We start from the raw sequence: 18153 nt of genomic DNA, 5'->3' as shown, positions 1-18153 counted from the left end.
TTAGTTCTGCTCTTATCTCTGTTATTTTTTTCTTTCTTCTTCCTGTGGGGTTACTTTGTTGTTTTTTTACTAATTCCTCCAAATGTGCAGTTAGTTCTTCAATTTTTGCTCTTTCTCCTTTTTTGATGTATGAATTTATGGCTATAAATTTCCCTCTCAGTACTGCTTTTGCTGCATCCCATAAGTTTTGGTATGTTTTGTTATCATTTTCATTAGTTTCAAGGTAGTTATTAATTTATTTTGAGATTTCCTCTTTGACCCACTGTTTTTCTAAGAGTGTGGTGTTTAATTTCCATATGTTGGTGTGAAATCTGGCCCTCTGTCCCTTGCAGATTTCCAGCTTCACTCCACTGTGGTCAGAGATATTATTTTGTATGATTTTGATCTTTCTGAATTCATTGAGCCTTTCTTTGTGCCCTAGCATGTGGTCTATCTTGGAGAATGATCCATGTGCACTTGAGAAAAATATATACCCTGCTGTATTTGGATGTAATGATCTGTATATCTATTAGGTCCAGCTCCTCTAATATACTGTTCAAAGTTTTTGTTTCTTTATTGATTCTCTTTTGAGATGTTCTGTCCAAAGTTGATAGTGGTGTATTAAAGTCCCCCACTATAATTGTAGAGGCTTCTATTCTCTCACTTAGTTTTTCCAGTGTTTGCTTCATGTATTTGGAGCCACCCTCATTAGGAGCATAAATATTTATGATTGTTCGTTCTTCTTGAAAGATTATCCCTTTCACTAATATGTAGTATCCATCTTTGTCTCTCATAAGTCTCAGAGATAGATAAAGTATATACAACCCCAGGTATTGGTCCTTTTGAGGGCTAAAGAAACCCACAGGTTCTATGGTCATGGCAGATGGGGTTCACTGCCATGTCAGTTGGCCCTTCTTTGGAGCTGGTGTTTCTGTGTGATGGAGCTGGACTCAGATGGGATCTCTTTCACGAGCCTTTCATACTACTTTACTGGAATTGTAGTTGGTGCTGAGGCTTAAGATATATCTAGGGGATTTGAATCTCTGGACTGACAATATGATAGCCAGCCCCTGACCTCAATAGATTTCAGCTCCTACACTCTGATTTATTGGACTTACTCTACTCAGCTAACATGGAGTTGAAGAATGTCAACCACCACACCACTGAGCCTAGAGTGCCTACAACTGAAAGCAGGAGGATTGCATCCAATATCCATGTGGAATCTAAACCCCCTCTTGACATAGATGTGGAATGGACACAACCAAGCCAAGGTCCACAGGAAGGAGGAATACAGTAAGGATCAGAGTGTACTTAATGATATTCTATTCATGAACTATTGTGGTTAATAATTGAGAAAATGTGGCATTGATGTGAAAAAGTGGTCATGGTGGCTGCTGGGTATGGGGAATGGGAGGAAGAGAAGAGATGTGGAGGCATTCTTGGGACTTGGAGTTGTTCTGGGTCGTGCCCCAGGGACAATTGCCAGATGTTGTATGTCCTCCCATGACCCACTGGATGGAACGTGGGAAAGTGTGGGCTATGGTGTGGAACACAGGACATAGGGTGCAGCGATGCCTGGAGATGTACTCACCAGATGCAATGGATGTGACATGATGATGGGGGAGAGTGTACTTGGGGGGGGAGTGGTGGGGTGGGGGTGGTGGGGGCAAATGGAGACCTCATTTTTTTTAATGTAATATCTTTTTAAAAAATGAATAAATTGAGTAGAATTTGAAAAAAAAAATAAAGTCTATTTTGTCTGATATTGATGTAGCTACTCCTGCCTTTTTTGGTTATTATTTGCTTGTAAGATTGTTTTCCAGCCACTCACTTTCAACCTGCTTGAATCCCTGGGTCTAAAATGTGTTTCTTGTAGACAGCATATAGATGGGTCATATTTCCTTATCCAATCTTCCAGTCTGAATCTTTTGACAGGTGAGTTTAATCCATTGACACTCAGTGTTATTACTTTCAAAGAATTATTTATGTTAGCCATATTTTCTTTGGACTTGTGTTTGTCATATTTTGGTGTTTGTTTTTTTTTTCTTCTTCTCTTTTTGTCCTTTCTGTTGCTCTTACACTCTCCTCCAAATCTGCCTCTCCTGTTTTTTTCTTTCTTCCTGCAGAACTCCCTTTAGTATTTCTTGAAGGGCAGGGTTCTTGTTGACATACGCTTTCAATTTCTGTTTGTCTGTGAATATTTTGAACTCTCCATCATTTTTGAATGCTAGCTTAGCTGGGTAGAGCATTCTTGGTTGGAAATTTTTTTCCGTTAGTACCTTGACTATATCATACCACTGCCTTCTTGCCTCCATGGTTTCAGATGAGAAATCAGCACCTTATGGAGCCTCCCTTGCATGTGATGGTTCTCTTTTCTCTTGCTGCTTTTAGAATTTTCTCTTTGTCTTGAGCATTGGATAATTTGACAAGTATATGTCTTGGGGTAGGCCTGTTGGGATTTATGGTGTTTGGGGTGTGTTGTGCTTCCTGGACATGTACATCCATCTACCTCAGTACATTTGGGAAGTTTCCAGCCATTATTTCCTCCAACACCCCTTCTGTTCCCTTGCCCTTCTCTTCTTCTTCTGGGATGCCTATAATACGTATGTTTGTGCGTTTTGCCCAGAGTAAGTCTTAAACCTTTTAGTGGAGTCCTTTATGATCTGGAATCAGTGGACCCACAGAAACAGAGAGAAATGCTTGAAAGCTGAGAGGAAGCCACAAAACAGAAAACAACAGCATGCCCAGAAAAGACACAGACTGGGAGATACTGCCATGTGCCTCACCATGTGCCTTGCCAGATGAGAGAAGAATCTAAGACCTCCAGCAGCAAATATTTGGGGAGAAAAGCATCTCCTGATGAATTCCTGATTTTATATTTTTCTTGCCTTGAAACTAAGCTTTTAAACTAATAAATCCCTACTGTAAAAGCCAACCTATATCTGGTACATTGCCTTGACAGCCTTTTGCAAACTAATACACTGGTATATCCGAAGTCTGGTCTTTTCTGTTGATGGTTTCTGAAGTTTTATCCTGTTGCTTCAGAAAGGCGGTTGTTTCTTATTTCTTTGTTTGTTTATAATCTTTTGTTGCACACTGTATATTTTATTATGTTAACATGTTAACTGCAGAACTTGGTCCTGGAGCACTCTGTTCCTTACATTTGTGTCAGTCTAGTGACATGCCAGAGATTTCTTGGATGCCAGGAGCTAACAAAAACAAGCAAACTGAGACAAGAAAAAATACAACTTTTACAGTGTTTACAGATAACTCTGTGTTGGCTGGTACTCTCTTTCAGAGTTTAGCCCTCTTACCAAGGTGAACATTTGAGGTTCTCTCCATTTTTTCTGAGCATGAGTCTTGTCCTGGTCATGTGCTTGAGGCCTTAGGAATTCCTCCATATACAGAGATCTGAATGCTCTCCTTTCCCCTCGGAAATAGAAATCCCCTTGTTCCTAGCTCCTCTATTATATGTCTTGAACCTGATAATCCTGACCCACTGGTTGCTTGAATTTCATGGTTTCTTAGACTGACTTACCTGCTTGCAAGTCACTTCTACGTACAGGGCAAATTCTGGAACCACAAACCAGAGACCATTACCTGATTCATTCCTTCTAACTGCCATCCAATAAATTGGCACTGACAAGTTCTCATCACCTCAGTATGCACAGTGGCATTACTCTGCTCCCAACAGAACAGGGCAAGACCCATAATGAAAACACAGGTTAGATTCACTCTGCACTGGACAGGGAGTGGTGATGGGCAGCAAGGGTGGCACAAGTTTCTCCTACCATTTTTTAAGCTACAGTTTCTTGATTTGACACTTGCCCTGTGTAATGGTTTGGTTAATGCATCAACTTGGCCAGGTTATGGTTCCCATTTGTTTGGTCAAGTAAAAACTGGGCTAATGGTAATACATGGGCATTTCATGGACTTTAATCATAAGTGAGTTGGTTGCATAGATTGCAGGTTACATCTAAAATCAACTGAGGAGGTTTCTGTCAGCAGTGAGTGACATCTCGCCCAAACAATTGAAAGCCTTAAAAGGGGAAGTGATTTTAGCATCCAGAGGGAGAATTTCTATCTCTACTTTGGACAGCCAGCACCTCCTGGGGAACTCATCAAGGACCTTCATTGGAGCCCCTGGTTTGCAGCCTGCCCTACAAAATTTGGATTTGTGCATCCCCACAGTCGTGTGAGACAGTTTTATAAAATCTCATACTATTTACAGTTATCTCCTGTCAAGTCTGTTTCTCTAGAGAACAGTGACTAATATAGCTTGGCACTGGAAGTGCTTCTTGAGAAACAGAATCTTATAAATGGGATTCTGAATTGGTTCTGGGATTTATGCAATTGAATCTCTACTCTGATTATATTCAAGGGCACTAATGACTCTGTTTCTAATAATCAAGAGGTCACTGACAGTCCATGGTGTGAGTTGTCAACTGGATATGACTACATCCATGTTTATAAGAGGCAAGGATTTGGGTGAGAATGTTTTTAACAACTTATCAGACTTTCGTGGAGTTAAAAGGTACAACAGTGTTGGGTGGCTGTTCCTAAATATGCCAGATACAGTAACAAAATAAAGGGATGAGCTGAAGGCTTCAAATTTGCAACTTAAGTGCTGCATTAATGATGTGAAAATTTCTATGTATGCTCTGAAAGAAAATCTTGTTTCATGTAGCTAACTTGAGATCTTTGAAAACCAGACTCAGAGTCTCATTGTACATGTAGCAGAGTTGCAATGAAAACTATAATCACAGCCTTGCAGGGTGCCTCCTGTTAAAGTGGAGGCAATAATTGAAAAAAGTGGAACCCTGAGTATTGGGATGGAGATATATGGATTGAGATGATAATGGTGAGGACAATGAAACCCTAAATTCTGCTGAGTCTTTGCCAGATACACCTGTAATGGTCTGTCCTGAGGAGACCACCCAATGTCAGGCTTGCATCACCCAACCTCCAGCCTGCCCCAAAGAGTCCAGACCTCCTCCCTGCCCTGAGTACGGTACCACCCAACCTGAAGCCTGCACTACCCAATCTCCACCTACCCCAAGGAGTCTTGACCTCCTCCCTACCCTGAAGAAACCATCACCCCATCTCTACCCTGCCCTGAGGAGTCTGCCATCCAACTCCCACCTGAGGAGATTAATCATGTCTCATCAGATGAAACTGCAAGGGCCTGCCTGAGGTAACTGGCTTGCAAGGCACTTCTAATTCTTCTCCTTACCCACCCCCACTACCCCCGTTCTCTTCCGGACCTATAACTCGACTAAAATTACAACAAGCTCTCAAAGGTGTAGTACAAAGTGTCACCCATTAGGAAATACACTATACTCTAAACGACTGCATGAGTTTTCCAATTTATACCGGCAGAAATCGGGAATATGTATGGGGATGGATATTAAGGGTATGGGATAATGGTGGAAGGAATATAAAGTTGGATCAGGCTGAATTTATTTATATGGGTGCACTAAGCAGAGATTCTGGATTCAGTGTTGTAGCTTGAGGGGCTAGAAAGGGGTATAACATTTGTTTGGGTGACTGGCTAAAACATGGACCAAAAGACAATGCCTGAAGTTGAGATACCCAATTTACTGTGGTATACTATAGATGAGGGGATCCATAGGCTTAGCGAGATTGGAATGCTGGAATGGATTCAACATTTAGGACCTGTCCATCCACCCCAGAAATGTCCAGAGGACACACTTTTAACCAGGACTGTGAGGAATAAATTTGTGAGACTAACTGTATCTTCCCTGAAGAGCTTGGTGATTGCTCTTCTCTGTAGATTAGATATTACTGTGGGAAATGCTATCTTGGAACTAGAATCCATAAACACCATGGAGATAATCAGATCCCAGGTTTTAGAAGCCAACTAGCAGGATGTAATCACCAAAGACAAGATGAGCATGCCTACCACAATGAAAGGCGAACTCAAAGCAATAATCTAGAGTCTGAGTCGTATAGACCTATGGAATTGATTGATCGTGCGGTACCTAGAAGTAAAATACATGGGCATTCTGCTAAATTCCTACTTGATCTGTATAAGCAGAAGAGTTCTAGGTTGAGTGAACAAAACCCTGACTTGAATTACAGAAACAGAGTTATGCCCCTTAATCAATTCCCAGACTTGAGACCGTTTACAGACCTAGAGCCCCTTGAATTAGGGGAAAGCCAGGTCCCCTTGGGAAAGGATCATGTTACACTGCCAAAAAATTTATACTGGTAATCTTCCTCCTAGTTTCCCCCAAAGAGACATACAACCTTTTAGAGCAACTGTGCATTGGGGAAAAGGAAATGATCAGACATTCCAGGGATTATTACACACTGGCTCAGAAGTGACATTAATTCCAGGAGAACCAAAATGTCACTGTGGTCCACCAGTCAGAGTAGAGACTTATGAGGCCAGGTGATCTATGGAATTTTAGCTGAAGTCCACCTCACAGTGGGTCCAGTGGGTCCCCAGACCTATTCTGTGGCTATTTCCCTACTTCTAGAATGCATAATTGGAATAGAAATACTCAATGACTGACAGAATCCCCATATTGGATCCCTGATTGCAGAGTGAGGGCTATTATGATAGGAAAGGCCAACTGGAAACCACTAGAACTTCCTCTACCTAGCAAAATAGTAAATCAAAATTTAGTATTTAAATTTCCTGAAGGGATTGCAGGGATCAGTGCCACCATTGAGGATTTAAAGGATGCAGGGGTCCTGCCTCAGGGGTGTATCAACTCTCAAGCCCTATGTCATAACATTGTCCACAGGGACCTTGCTCATCTCTACCTCCCACAAGATATTCCACAAGATATCACACTGGTCCATTATATTGCAATAACTCTAGAATTATTGGCAAGGCATTTGCCTCAGAGAGGATGGGAGATAAATCCAACAAAAATCAGGGCCCTTCCACCTCAGTGAAATTTCTAGGTGTCCAGTTGTGTGTGGCATGTTCAGGATATCTCTTCTAAAGTGAAGGATAAGCTGTTGCATTTGGCCCCTCCTGTGACCAAAAATGAGGCACAATGCTTAGTTGGTTTCTTTGGATTTTGAGACAGTATGTTCCTCATTTCGGTGTGTTACTCCAGTCCATTTATTAAGTGACCAGAAAAGCTGCTGCTTTTAAGTAGGGACTGGAGAAAGAGGAGGCTCTGCAACAAGTTCAGGCTGCTGTGCGAGCTGTACTGCCACTTGGGCCATATGCTCTAGCAGATCCAATGATGCTGGAAGTGTCAGTGGCAAACAGAGATGCCATATAGAGACTTTATAGCAGGCCCCTATAGCAGAATCACAGTGAAGACCTTCAGGATTTTGAAGCAAAGCCCTGCCATCCTCTTGAGATAAGTTCTCTCATTTTGAGAAACAGTTTTTGGCCTGCTCCTGTGCCTTAGTAGTGACTATATGCTTAACCATGGGCTAGCAAGTTACCTTGAGACCTGACTTGCCTATCATGAGCTGGGTATTGTCTGACCCACTATACAATCAAGTCGGTCATGCATAGCAGCACTCCATCATAAAGTGGAAGTAGTATATACGTGAGATAGGGCTAGAACAAGTCTGGAATGCACAAGTAAGTTACATGAGGAAGTGCCCCAAATGCCCATGGTCACCACTCCTGCCACATTATCTTCTCTTTCCCAGCCTACAGCTATGACTTCTTGGGCAGTTTCTTACTCAGGGCTGTTTACAGTTAGTTCTGCATGATAGGCAGTTCCCACCCAAAAGTGGACATTTGCAGTACTGCAGCCCCTTTCTGGGATATCCCTAATGGTCATTGGTGAGGGGAAATCCTCCAGTGGGCAGAACTTTGAGCAGTGATTGTGGTTGTTCATTTTGCTTGGAAGGAAGAAATGGCCAGAGGTCCATTTGCACACTGATTCATGGGCTGTTGCCAATGGCTTGGCTGGATTGTCAGGGACTTGGAAGAAACATGATTGGAAAATGGATGACAAAGAGGTCTAGGGAAAAGGTATGTGGAAAGACTTTTTGAATGGGAAAAATCATGAAAATATTTGGGTCCTAACTAAATGCTAACCAGTGGGGTCTTCAACAGAGGAAGATTTTAAAAATGAGATAGATAAGATAGTCCACTCTGTGGGTAGCACTTAGCCTCTTTCCCCTGCCACCCCTGTCATTGCTAAATGGGCCCATAAACAAAGTGACCATGATGGTAGGTTTAGCAGTTTGATATTATTTATGCATTTAAGAAAAAAGATATTGATTATGTTTGTAAACTGGATTCTTCCTCTGGGCATGATACCCTTTGATTATATTAAATTTATAGGTTTTACATTTACTTGATTAAATCAATATTAGGCCTTAGATTTGACCACGTCAGTAGGGTGTGACTCAGGGTTGAGTCCCTGCTCCTTTGATGGGCTGATAGAAACAGACTTTCACTCAAGAAGACGTACAGAAAGCCACACAGGAAGGGAGTTCCATAGACACGGCAGAGAAGAGAACATTGATCCTGTGGCCCTGGGAAGAAAGATAAGCCATTTGCCAGATAGTTTACAGCTAAAATGAACAGAGCAGCTGAGCTGAGGAAGCTCAGAAAGAAACAAACCCAATGTTGAGATCAGAAGAAGCTGGGCCCATAGAGCCTTAAGAGGAAGAAGGAAGGAGAGACCAGGCCCGCCATCTTACTTCAACATGTGTCAACTGACTTGGGTAAGAAAGTACCTCTTATAGTATCTTGAGTTGGACTCTTTAGGGCCTTGTAACTGTGAACTTTTACCCCAAATAAATAACCTTTATAAAAACCAACAGATTTCTGGTACTTTGTATCAGCACCTCTTTCGCTGATTAACACAGTAGGAATGGAGGTTATGCATGGGCTCAGCAACATGGACTTCCCCTCACCAAGGCTAAATTGGCTACAGCCACTGCTGAGTGCCCAATCTGCCAGCAGCAGAGACACACTCAACCCCTGATATGGCACCATTCCTCAAGGTGATCTGTCTGCTACCTGGTGACAGGTTGATTACATTGGACCCCTTCCATCATGGAGGGGGCATTTGTTCTACCTGAAAAGGACATGTACTCCATATACTCCAGATAAGGGTTTGCCTTTGCTGCATGCAAGACTTCTTCCAAAACTACCATCCAGGGACTTACACAGAATGTCTTTCACCACCATGGTATTATGTTCCACACAGCATTGCTTTTGATCAAAGAACCCACTTCACAGCAAATGATGTGCAGGACTGGATGCATGCTCATGGAATTCACTTGTTTCACCATGTTCCCCATCATTCTGAAGCAGCTGGATTGATAGAATGGTGGAATGGCCTTTTTAAAAAAATTATTTATTTTTATTAGCTTTTTTGTAAAGATACATGGATCACACAAAATATTACACTAAAAAATATAAAAGGTTCCCATATACCCCACTCCCCACACCCCCCACTCCTCTCATATCGACAAATTATTTCATTAGTGTGGTGCATTCATTGCATTTGATGAGTACATTTTGAAGCATTGCTACACAGCATGGATTATAGTTTGTGTTGTAGTTTATACTCTTTTCCAGTCCATTCAGAGGGTTATGGCAGGATATATAGTATCCTGCATCTGTTGCTGCAGTATCATTTAGGACAACTCCAAGTCCCCAAAATGCCCCAATATCACCCCTCTTTTTCCCTCTCCCTGCCTTCAGCAACTGCTGTGGCCACTGTCTCCACATCAATGATATAATTTCTTCCATTGCTAGAGTCACAATGTTTCTATATCTAAGACCTAAATATGAGCACCAAGACCATAAAGACCTTGGAAGACAATGTAGGGAAGCATCTACAGGACATTGTTAATAGGAAATGGCTTCATGAACTTCACACCCAAAGTACGAACAGCGAAAGAAAAAAATAGATAAATGGGACCTCCTCAAAATTAAAGCCCTTTGCACCTCAAAGGATTTTATCAAGAATGTGTAAAGACAGGCTACCCAATGGGAAAAAATATTTGGTAACCATATTCTGATAGGAGACTAATATCAGCATATATAAAGAAATCCTATGTCTCAAAAATAAAAAGACAAACAACCCATTTAAATGGGCAAGAGATTGGAATGGCCTTTTGAAGACTCAATTACAGCATAAACTAGGTGGCATTACCTTGCAGAGCTGGGCAGTGTTCTGCAGGATGTTGTGTATGCTCTAAATCAGCATCCAGTCTGTGGTGCTATTTCTCACATAGCCAGATTTGTGGGTCCAGGAATCAAGGGGTGGAAATGGGAGTGGCTCCATTCACTATACCTCTAGTGATTCACTAGGAAATCTTTTGCTTCCTGTCCCTGCAACCTTAAGCTTTGCTGGTCTACAGGTCTTAGTTCCAAAAGGAAGAGTGTTTCCGCCAGGGAGCACAACAATAATTCCATTGAACTGGAAGTTAATACCGCCACCTGGCCACTTTGGGCTACTCATGCCTAGATCAACAGGCAAAGAAGGGAATTGCTGTACTGGTTGGGGTGACTAATCCTGATTATCAAGGGGAAATAGGACTGCACCTATACAGTGAAGGTAAAGAAGCATTTACCTGGAAAACAGGAGATCCCCTAGGGTGTCTGTTAGTACTATCATGCCCTATGATTAAAGTCAGTGCAAAATTGCAACAACCCAATCCAAGCAGGACAAACAATGGTGCAGAATCTTCAGGAAAGAAAGCACCCCACCAGGCAAAGAACCATGGCCTGCTGAGGTATTTGCTGAACATAAAGGGAACATGGAATAGGTGGTGGAAAAAGGAGTGATAAATATGAACTTTGACCATGTGACCAGTTATAGGAATGAGGGCTGTAATGATCATGAATATTTCTTTCTTGTTTTGAGTATGTTTGTATATGTACATAAAATGAATATCTTTGTTTTCTTCCCTAACCTTTCTCCTTATATGACATAAGTTGCATTAATTTCATGTCATAGTATTTAAGAATGACAAATTAATAATGAATATTATCCAAGGACTTGCACCCTTTCCTGGAGGAATTTAGTGTGTTCCTGGTTGTACTCAGGACAGTTGAGTATTGTTAGGCAGAAATAGATACATGTTATTGTTTTTATTTATAGATGGTTTTTATTTAAGTGTGTTTTTATTTAAGTTTGGTTTAACAGGGGTTCTTAGCAAGAGGTCTGTGAGATTGAATTAAAATAAAAAAAAATTCTTGTGGGGGCAGTTGGTGCAGATATGTTATATTTCTTCAATAATAAACAATATGGTGTGGACTTAGTAAGGGGTTGTGGTTTACACCTGACTGGCAAAGGGGTTCATGGAACAAAAAAGGTTGAGAACTCCTGGTTTAAGGTGATGTGTATGGCTTCCAAGTTTACAAGGGGTGGACTGTGTTGGTTAGGGTAATGTGTAAACTTGGCCACATAATGGAGCTCAGTTGTTTAGTCAAAGAAGCACTGGACTAATTGTAATACAAGGGCATTTCATGGACTTTAATCATCAGTGAGTTGGTTGCATAGATGGCTGGTTACAGTTACAATTAACTGAGAAGATTGCCATCAGTAGTGAATGACATCTCATCCAATCAGTTGAAGGCCTTGAAGGGGGGAGTGATTTCAGCATTCAGAGACAGAATTTCCATCTCCACTTCAGAAAGCCAGTGTCTCCTGGGGAACTCATCAATGACCTTCATTGTAGCCCCTGGTTTGCAGCCTGCCCTACAGAATTTGGAGTTGTGCATCCCCACAGTTGTGTGAGACAATTTTATAAAATCTCATACTATTTACAGATATCTCCTGTCAGTTCTGTTTCCCTTATGAATACACTCTGTTACTGAAACTCTTTATCATTTTTGCAGAACTCTGAGGAAGATGGTTCTGCCAGTTTTTGCTAGTTATTTGAACTATTTATGTGGGTATGGGAACCCTGGACTATCTTATGTGGCCACCTTTGTTGACCAGAAGTCTTCTCTGTTCCTTTTTAATAATACTTTTTCCTCTTCTCCCTCGTCTCTCCTTTGGTATTTTTCTTATATTTAAGTTGAGCCTTCTTTTTGTACCATCCATATCTCTAACATCAATTTTATATATTTTCTTTTTTTATATCTCTGCCTTGTATTCTGGGCTTGTTATTTCTCAATGCTGTCTTTCCTTTGAGTAGAGTTTCCCAATTCTCTCTTTCTCTCTGTCTCTGTCTTTCTTGTTTATTTATTCCTATGTATAACTTATGACCTTTGAATATATCATTTTGATGACTTTGTCATGTAGAAAACATCTATTCAATTATTTTAAAATCATCTTTATTTTGTTTCTTTGTTTTATTCTAAATACTTTAAAAACCAACTTCATATTTTCTTTCAGAATCTTCCATTAATCCTTTTTCTTCTCATGGTACCAGCTTTCCCCTTTTTGTATTGCTTGTTCACCCTCATTTTTTTCTTCATTGGCTTTTCTTCCTTTCACTTTCCCTTTCCTTTTTTTTTTTTTTAAATACCTTTGTGGTTTGTAGTTCTCAGTTTGTGTGTGTGGGCATGTGTGTAAATTCAACTAAAATAGAAGTTTTTTTGTTTTTGTTTTCCTGCTCCTGTGGGAGTTCTTTCAACCTTGAATAGTGAAATTATTCTTGATCAGAGCAATATTCTGTTTACTTCTTGTCACTAGAGCAGTTATAAATTTTGGGCTATTTTCCTGGACTTATTTCTTGGCTTAAAATTGCTGTAGTGAAATTTGAACCTCACACCTTGTTATGGGTCTTGTACCAGGTGTTAGTTTTGTGTTTCTCAGAGAGACTCATCTTTCCCCACAGCTAGAACCTGGAGCAAGCCACAGGATGCCTTGCTATTACTCCAGAGTAGTGCGGTTTTGGTTTTTTGGGGTTTTTTTCCTGTACCATTTTTATGGTTTGGTCAAATTTTCTAGGGCTTGATTTTATGTGTATATCTCAGTTTCAGCTCCTTTCTGACAGTGGCCCTGTCATGCCTGGACAGTAAAAGCCAATATTCAACTTCCTTGACATCTATAATCACATATTGTACCACAAATCATCACCCTAGATCCAGGGCTACCAGGATATAATCAAGAAATAGCTCTCTTGATTTGAAGTTTTTTTTATTCCTGGCATTCTGAACATTTTCTTTATTTTATTTTGTAATCATCACTGTGTGTATGTGCATGATTGTGTATACTGTGTGTGTATGTGCATGAGTGTGTATACTGTATTTTCTTGTTTTTTGTATGTTTTTTTCTTGTTTCTATTTACTTATATCAGGAAAAGTTCTCCCTCAGCTTATTCTACCATGTTTTCAGAACTGGAAGTGTTTTGTACATTTTACATCTTTTATTGAATATACTGCTTTCTTCTGATCTTATTTTAAATATTTATATATTTTTGTTTGTCCCTATTTGGATTTAAACATTTTTGCTGGCAAAAGCTCTATTTTTTTTTTTTTACATGTCTGATGGTAGTCATAGAAGGTAATTAAATATTTGTTAAAATAATCATGAAAACAACTCTGATTCTCAGTTAATCAAAATTCTGTACCCCCTTTGTTGGTAGTCTGTTTATGTTAGTCTTAAGTGCTCTATCATTTCTCTTAAAATAATAAAACAGTTACTTTAGCTAACTTGGAAGGTTACTAAAAATGGTATTATTTAACTTTTCTGATGGCTGTGTTTTATCTTCCCTAAGGTATTTTTGTTGTTGTTGCTTTCCTCTGAATTTACTTTTTTTTAAAAGATTTATTTATTTATTTCTCTCCCCTTCCCACCCGCCCCAGTTGTCTGTGTCTATTTGCTGCGTGTTCTTTTGTCTGCTTCTGTTGTCAGCAGAACGGGAATCTATGTTTCTTTTTGTTGCGTCATCTTGTGTCAGCTCTCCATGTGTGCAGCGCCATTCCTGGGCAGGCTGCACTTTTCTTTCGCGCTGGGCTACTTTCGCTCTGGGCGGCTCTCCTTGCGGGACGCACTCCTTGTGCGTGGGGCTCCCCCACACGGGGACACCCCTGCGTGGCTGGGCACTCCTTGCGCGCATCAGCGCTGCACATGGGCCAGATCTTTGAACCGTGGACCTCCCATGTGGTAGACCGTCACCCTAACCTCTGGGCCAAGTCCGCTTCCCTGAATTTACTTCTATGTATTAATGAGAGTATCTTGCTTAAGGCAGCTACTTAAAAAGTGTTTGATGATTGTTGTGGTTTTTTTTGGTGAGAGAAAACTAAACTTGAAAATTTTATAATATATTTTATTTAACTGCATTGTCCTCCATATATAACTTGTTGCTTGGTTAGCGTTTTAAATATGATTAGAAGTTAATTTATGTCATCGTCAACTTGTTGGTTTATCTTTTTACCAACTCATGTTTTGTATTTGTTTTTTTGTGCTTAATATAGTGTTAAATGATGTATCTTTTACAATGTATGATTAGTGTCCATCTGTTTTACCCAAACATTGAAAAATAGTCATTAGTTTGAATTGCTTCTAAAACATAATTAAAATAATAAGTTTACCTGAGACTTTCATTTCTGATTATTAACTTACCAGCGTGCTCCCTTTATCCCAGATATCCTTAACTAATTTTGACAAAAACTTTTTGCAAATCATATTTTTATAGGTAATTCCTCTTTTTTCTTTAAGAAAATATATGACGTAATTTTGAATGGTTAAATATACAGGTATAATTTGTTGGTGGCAATCCAATGCATTTGTTTCTTATTTTGTTTCTAGTTTTGTCATTATCTTCATCAATTTAATAAATTAACATTTTAATTATTTGCCTTTAACCTTGCCATTTGTGATTTTGCTCATCTTGCAGCTATCAAAATGTAGAAAATTAATTACTAGAGACCATTTTTTTACTGACTTAACTACTGGAGCTTGCTGTAATGATTTTTCTACAATTATTTTTAGTTTTTAATATAGTAACAAAATTTGTATTCATACAGCATTTGGGAACTTACCTTATAACCAAATTGCATTGTTCTTTCATATGAAATTTTAGTAATATGAGAATAGTAAGATTCCAAGTAATGTGTTGTCCTGTGAGAAAGGGGGAAGAGATTTGAATCATTTGACTAGGTATTACTCTAAAAATGTTGAGGGAAATAGAAAAATATTTACCATTGATTAGCAAATTTTATTATTTGTCAGTATTTTTGTATGCTGTAAATAACACATCTTCGAATAATTCATTTGCGTAATTAAATTTAGATTGCAAATTTTCCTTTTCAAATATTTTGACTCTTATCTCTTTGCTTTTCTATTGTATCTTAATTGGTGTGGTCTATATAAATGGACAATAAATTATATATCTTTGTTATAGAGATCAGACATTGAATAGAACTTGGTATTCATCCCAGACAAAATTATGATTGAATGTATTTGCAAGATTAAAGCAGTGAATTTACTTTTTTCTAATTAAAGGCAATTAAAGATTTCCAGACACAAATAAAAGACAATGAATTGAGGAATAAGTGTAGGAGCAAGTCCATTTGCAGGTGAAAAGATGTGCCTTTGAAGCAGAACCAGCTGTATTTTCATTGAAAGAATAACAGTTTAGGAAGCTTTTCTGCATGTGCTTGCTTGATAGCATAATGTACTCATAAGCAGCTTATGCAGTATTCAAAAATAACAGTGCATTAATTTTTAAAGCTGCACAGGCAGAGGAAGAGCACTACTGCCACATGATGATAATGAGTGTGGATAGTGTAAAGTAGACTGTTGAGGGAAAAATAAAGCAATGAGCTTCTGAAAAATGAACATTTATAAAACAATAACTAGTTATTCACATGATAATGAGCTTGGGCAGCAATATCAACAAAGGGCAAAGATGCAGTCTTGTTTCTGGGCAAGACTAAGGAATTGAAAATCAAAGAGCCAATAGCCGTTATCTATTTTATTAAAATAAGGAGACTCCCAGTAAAACTGTGGCATAGTTAAAACTATTGCTTTAAATATAAAATAATTCATGAAATAAGTATAGGTTTTTATATTGAATTACCTTATCCTTCCCTACAATAATATAATTATGGAAAATGATAATAAATAAGGTACCAAAATATTTATGATCTTTATTAAATATGTTTTCATATCTACTTATTGTTCTTAAAGCAACAACACTCATACTAAAATTAGATATCTTTCAATCATACTGAATATAGAAGCAAAAGAACTTTTAATGTAGATAACATCTTCTGATTATTGATTATAATTGACAATGGCTTTTAAAAGTAGTCTGTTTAAAAACCAGATATACAGCTGTCATAAAGTTTATGTAAAAGTTATGAATATGTTTAGTACCATTTTTGCTACCAAAAATCTAGGTAAAATTTGAAAATTATTTTGCATTAACATTTGCTTTTCAATTACATTTTGACTTTAATTCTTTTCATAATGCCTATTTAAGACTTGAAGCAGCAAATCCTGCTTTTATGTACCATGAAATTGTCAAGTATATATTTGCTATCAATATTTAGGAAAATAAAACAGACAAAATAGTTTGGTTTGTTAAAGTTGCCAGAATTAGAAGCTATACACATTTTAGGTGAATTATAGTCTTCTGTAATTGGGAAAAACATGATAGGTGATAGTTTAGGGCATTATAGGAATGATTAAAATGATACCAGGGAAAGTATCCATTCCATTTGGGTCTTACTATTATAAGAATGTTTACCACAGCAGGAAATCTCCATGATTCCAGAGACAAACAAGAAATTGAAACTGGTGGTAGAAAGAGAAAGTCCCTCAGAGTCAATACTCCAGTTCATGTCAATCCCAACTAAACCCTTGCTCTTATTTTCTCCTGGACTGTGAGCCATTAAATATATTCTCTCTCTGTCCCTCTTTTATTTTCAAGTTAGTTCAATTTGGAGTTCTGAACAAAAGAATACTGAAGGGGATCTAAGAATATTCCCAGCACTCTCCATAAATAACTAGATAATCCTCAACCAAGACGGGAGCTGCTGTTTTCTAAGTCCAGAGTCTTGAGTAATATTCAGTCATCCTTAAATTCTATTATTATCTAGCCTATAAGAAGAGGAAGAAATATTTTTAAAATTTTCATAATGGCGATTTTATAAGGGCATTATATTTGTAGGGAGAATGGGCATTATATTCTAGGAGCAAGCAAAGAAATATAGTACAGATGCAGGCTACCATTTTCTGCTCTCTAGCTGGTCCTGTAGTTGTAATTTAGGACCCCCCTCCTCCAATATTCATTCTAGATCTTGTCCCTTTCAGATAGCTTAGTTTGCTAAGGTTCTTTACTACGAGAGGTAACCCAAATCTTCATTCCTTTAGAGTCTAAGCCCTTGATGATTCTACTGTAGTAGTCATAATGATATATGGAAATTTCAACAAATTTTACCACAGGACAAGGTAGTATATGGGTTGCCCCAAGGGTTCCCTCACATCTTCCTATATTCCTCTTGGCCTAAACTATGTATAAATAAACCATTTTATCCTTGATAACCATCATCAGTTACCCCAGTCAACACTTCCATTTCCCATGTTCATCTATTTGCCTATAGGCATGAAAACCCACTTCCATTTCAAGAGAACTAGTACTATGGATTTTCTTAGGTTATCTTTCTTTGTGGTTAAAGTGTGTAACAAAATATGTACCTCACGTAGGGGGTGGGTGAGGGGAATAGGAAATTATTGCTTAATGGCTGCAGAGTTTCTATTTGAAGGGATGAAAAAGTTTGGTTAATAGATGTTGGTGATGGTGGCATAATATTAGTTATATAATGAATACTTTGCATTGTGCACTTGAAAGTGGTTAAATGGGAAATTTTAAGTTTTATGTATATACACACACTAAAACTTTGGCCACTGGGAAGATTTCCCTTATTCATTGTTCTTTGGTGCCATCTTCAAAGACTGCTTTAATAACACAGCAGTCTACTTCCAGTTGGTGTCATCATATTCTAAAGAGCCATCTACAATCATTGCTAAATCTAGTAAAGTGGTGCACCCAATTTTATGGTTTGTTGAATTAGATAAACCCCAATTCATGACTGGTAAGTCAAGCCAAACGGTCACCTGAGTCGCATGACCAGGTCATCTCCACCAGAGCTTGGTAGAAATCTAGGAGTTATTTCTTAGCAGCTGTTACCTGCTGAAGAAGGTATAGCACTGTTCCAATGCCCTAAAGACTGCCACTGCTCTTTTATTAGGACCTGCTAAAGATTTGTTTCTGCATTTCAGTTAGCTAAAATCACTACATTCT

At 38.7% G+C, this 18153-nt stretch overlaps 1 protein-coding gene across 4 annotated transcripts in view; it reads left to right on the top strand.

The window, feature by feature from the left end:
- Nucleotides 1-18153, top strand: part of TRIQK (triple QxxK/R motif containing) — a 156782-nt gene that overhangs the window by 109865 nt on the left and 28764 nt on the right. The window contains exon 4 of one of the 4 annotated variants that reach the window (XM_071207905.1): nt 1107-1593. The exons of the other annotated variants lie outside the window; for them this stretch is intronic. Within the exon in view, the coding sequence (XP_071064006.1) occupies nt 1107-1276 (170 nt within the window). The 3' untranslated portion in view covers nt 1277-1593. Of the gene's footprint in view, nt 1-1106; nt 1594-18153 lie in introns of those variants that run through there. 4 annotated transcript variants of the gene reach the window in all.

Source organism: Dasypus novemcinctus, chromosome 14, assembly GCF_030445035.2.
Source record: "Dasypus novemcinctus isolate mDasNov1 chromosome 14, mDasNov1.1.hap2, whole genome shotgun sequence".
Classification (NCBI taxonomy): Eukaryota; Metazoa; Chordata; class Mammalia; order Cingulata; family Dasypodidae; genus Dasypus; species Dasypus novemcinctus.
The sequence above is the reverse complement of the archived record's forward strand: the minus strand, read 5'-3'. Positions and strand labels throughout refer to the sequence as shown.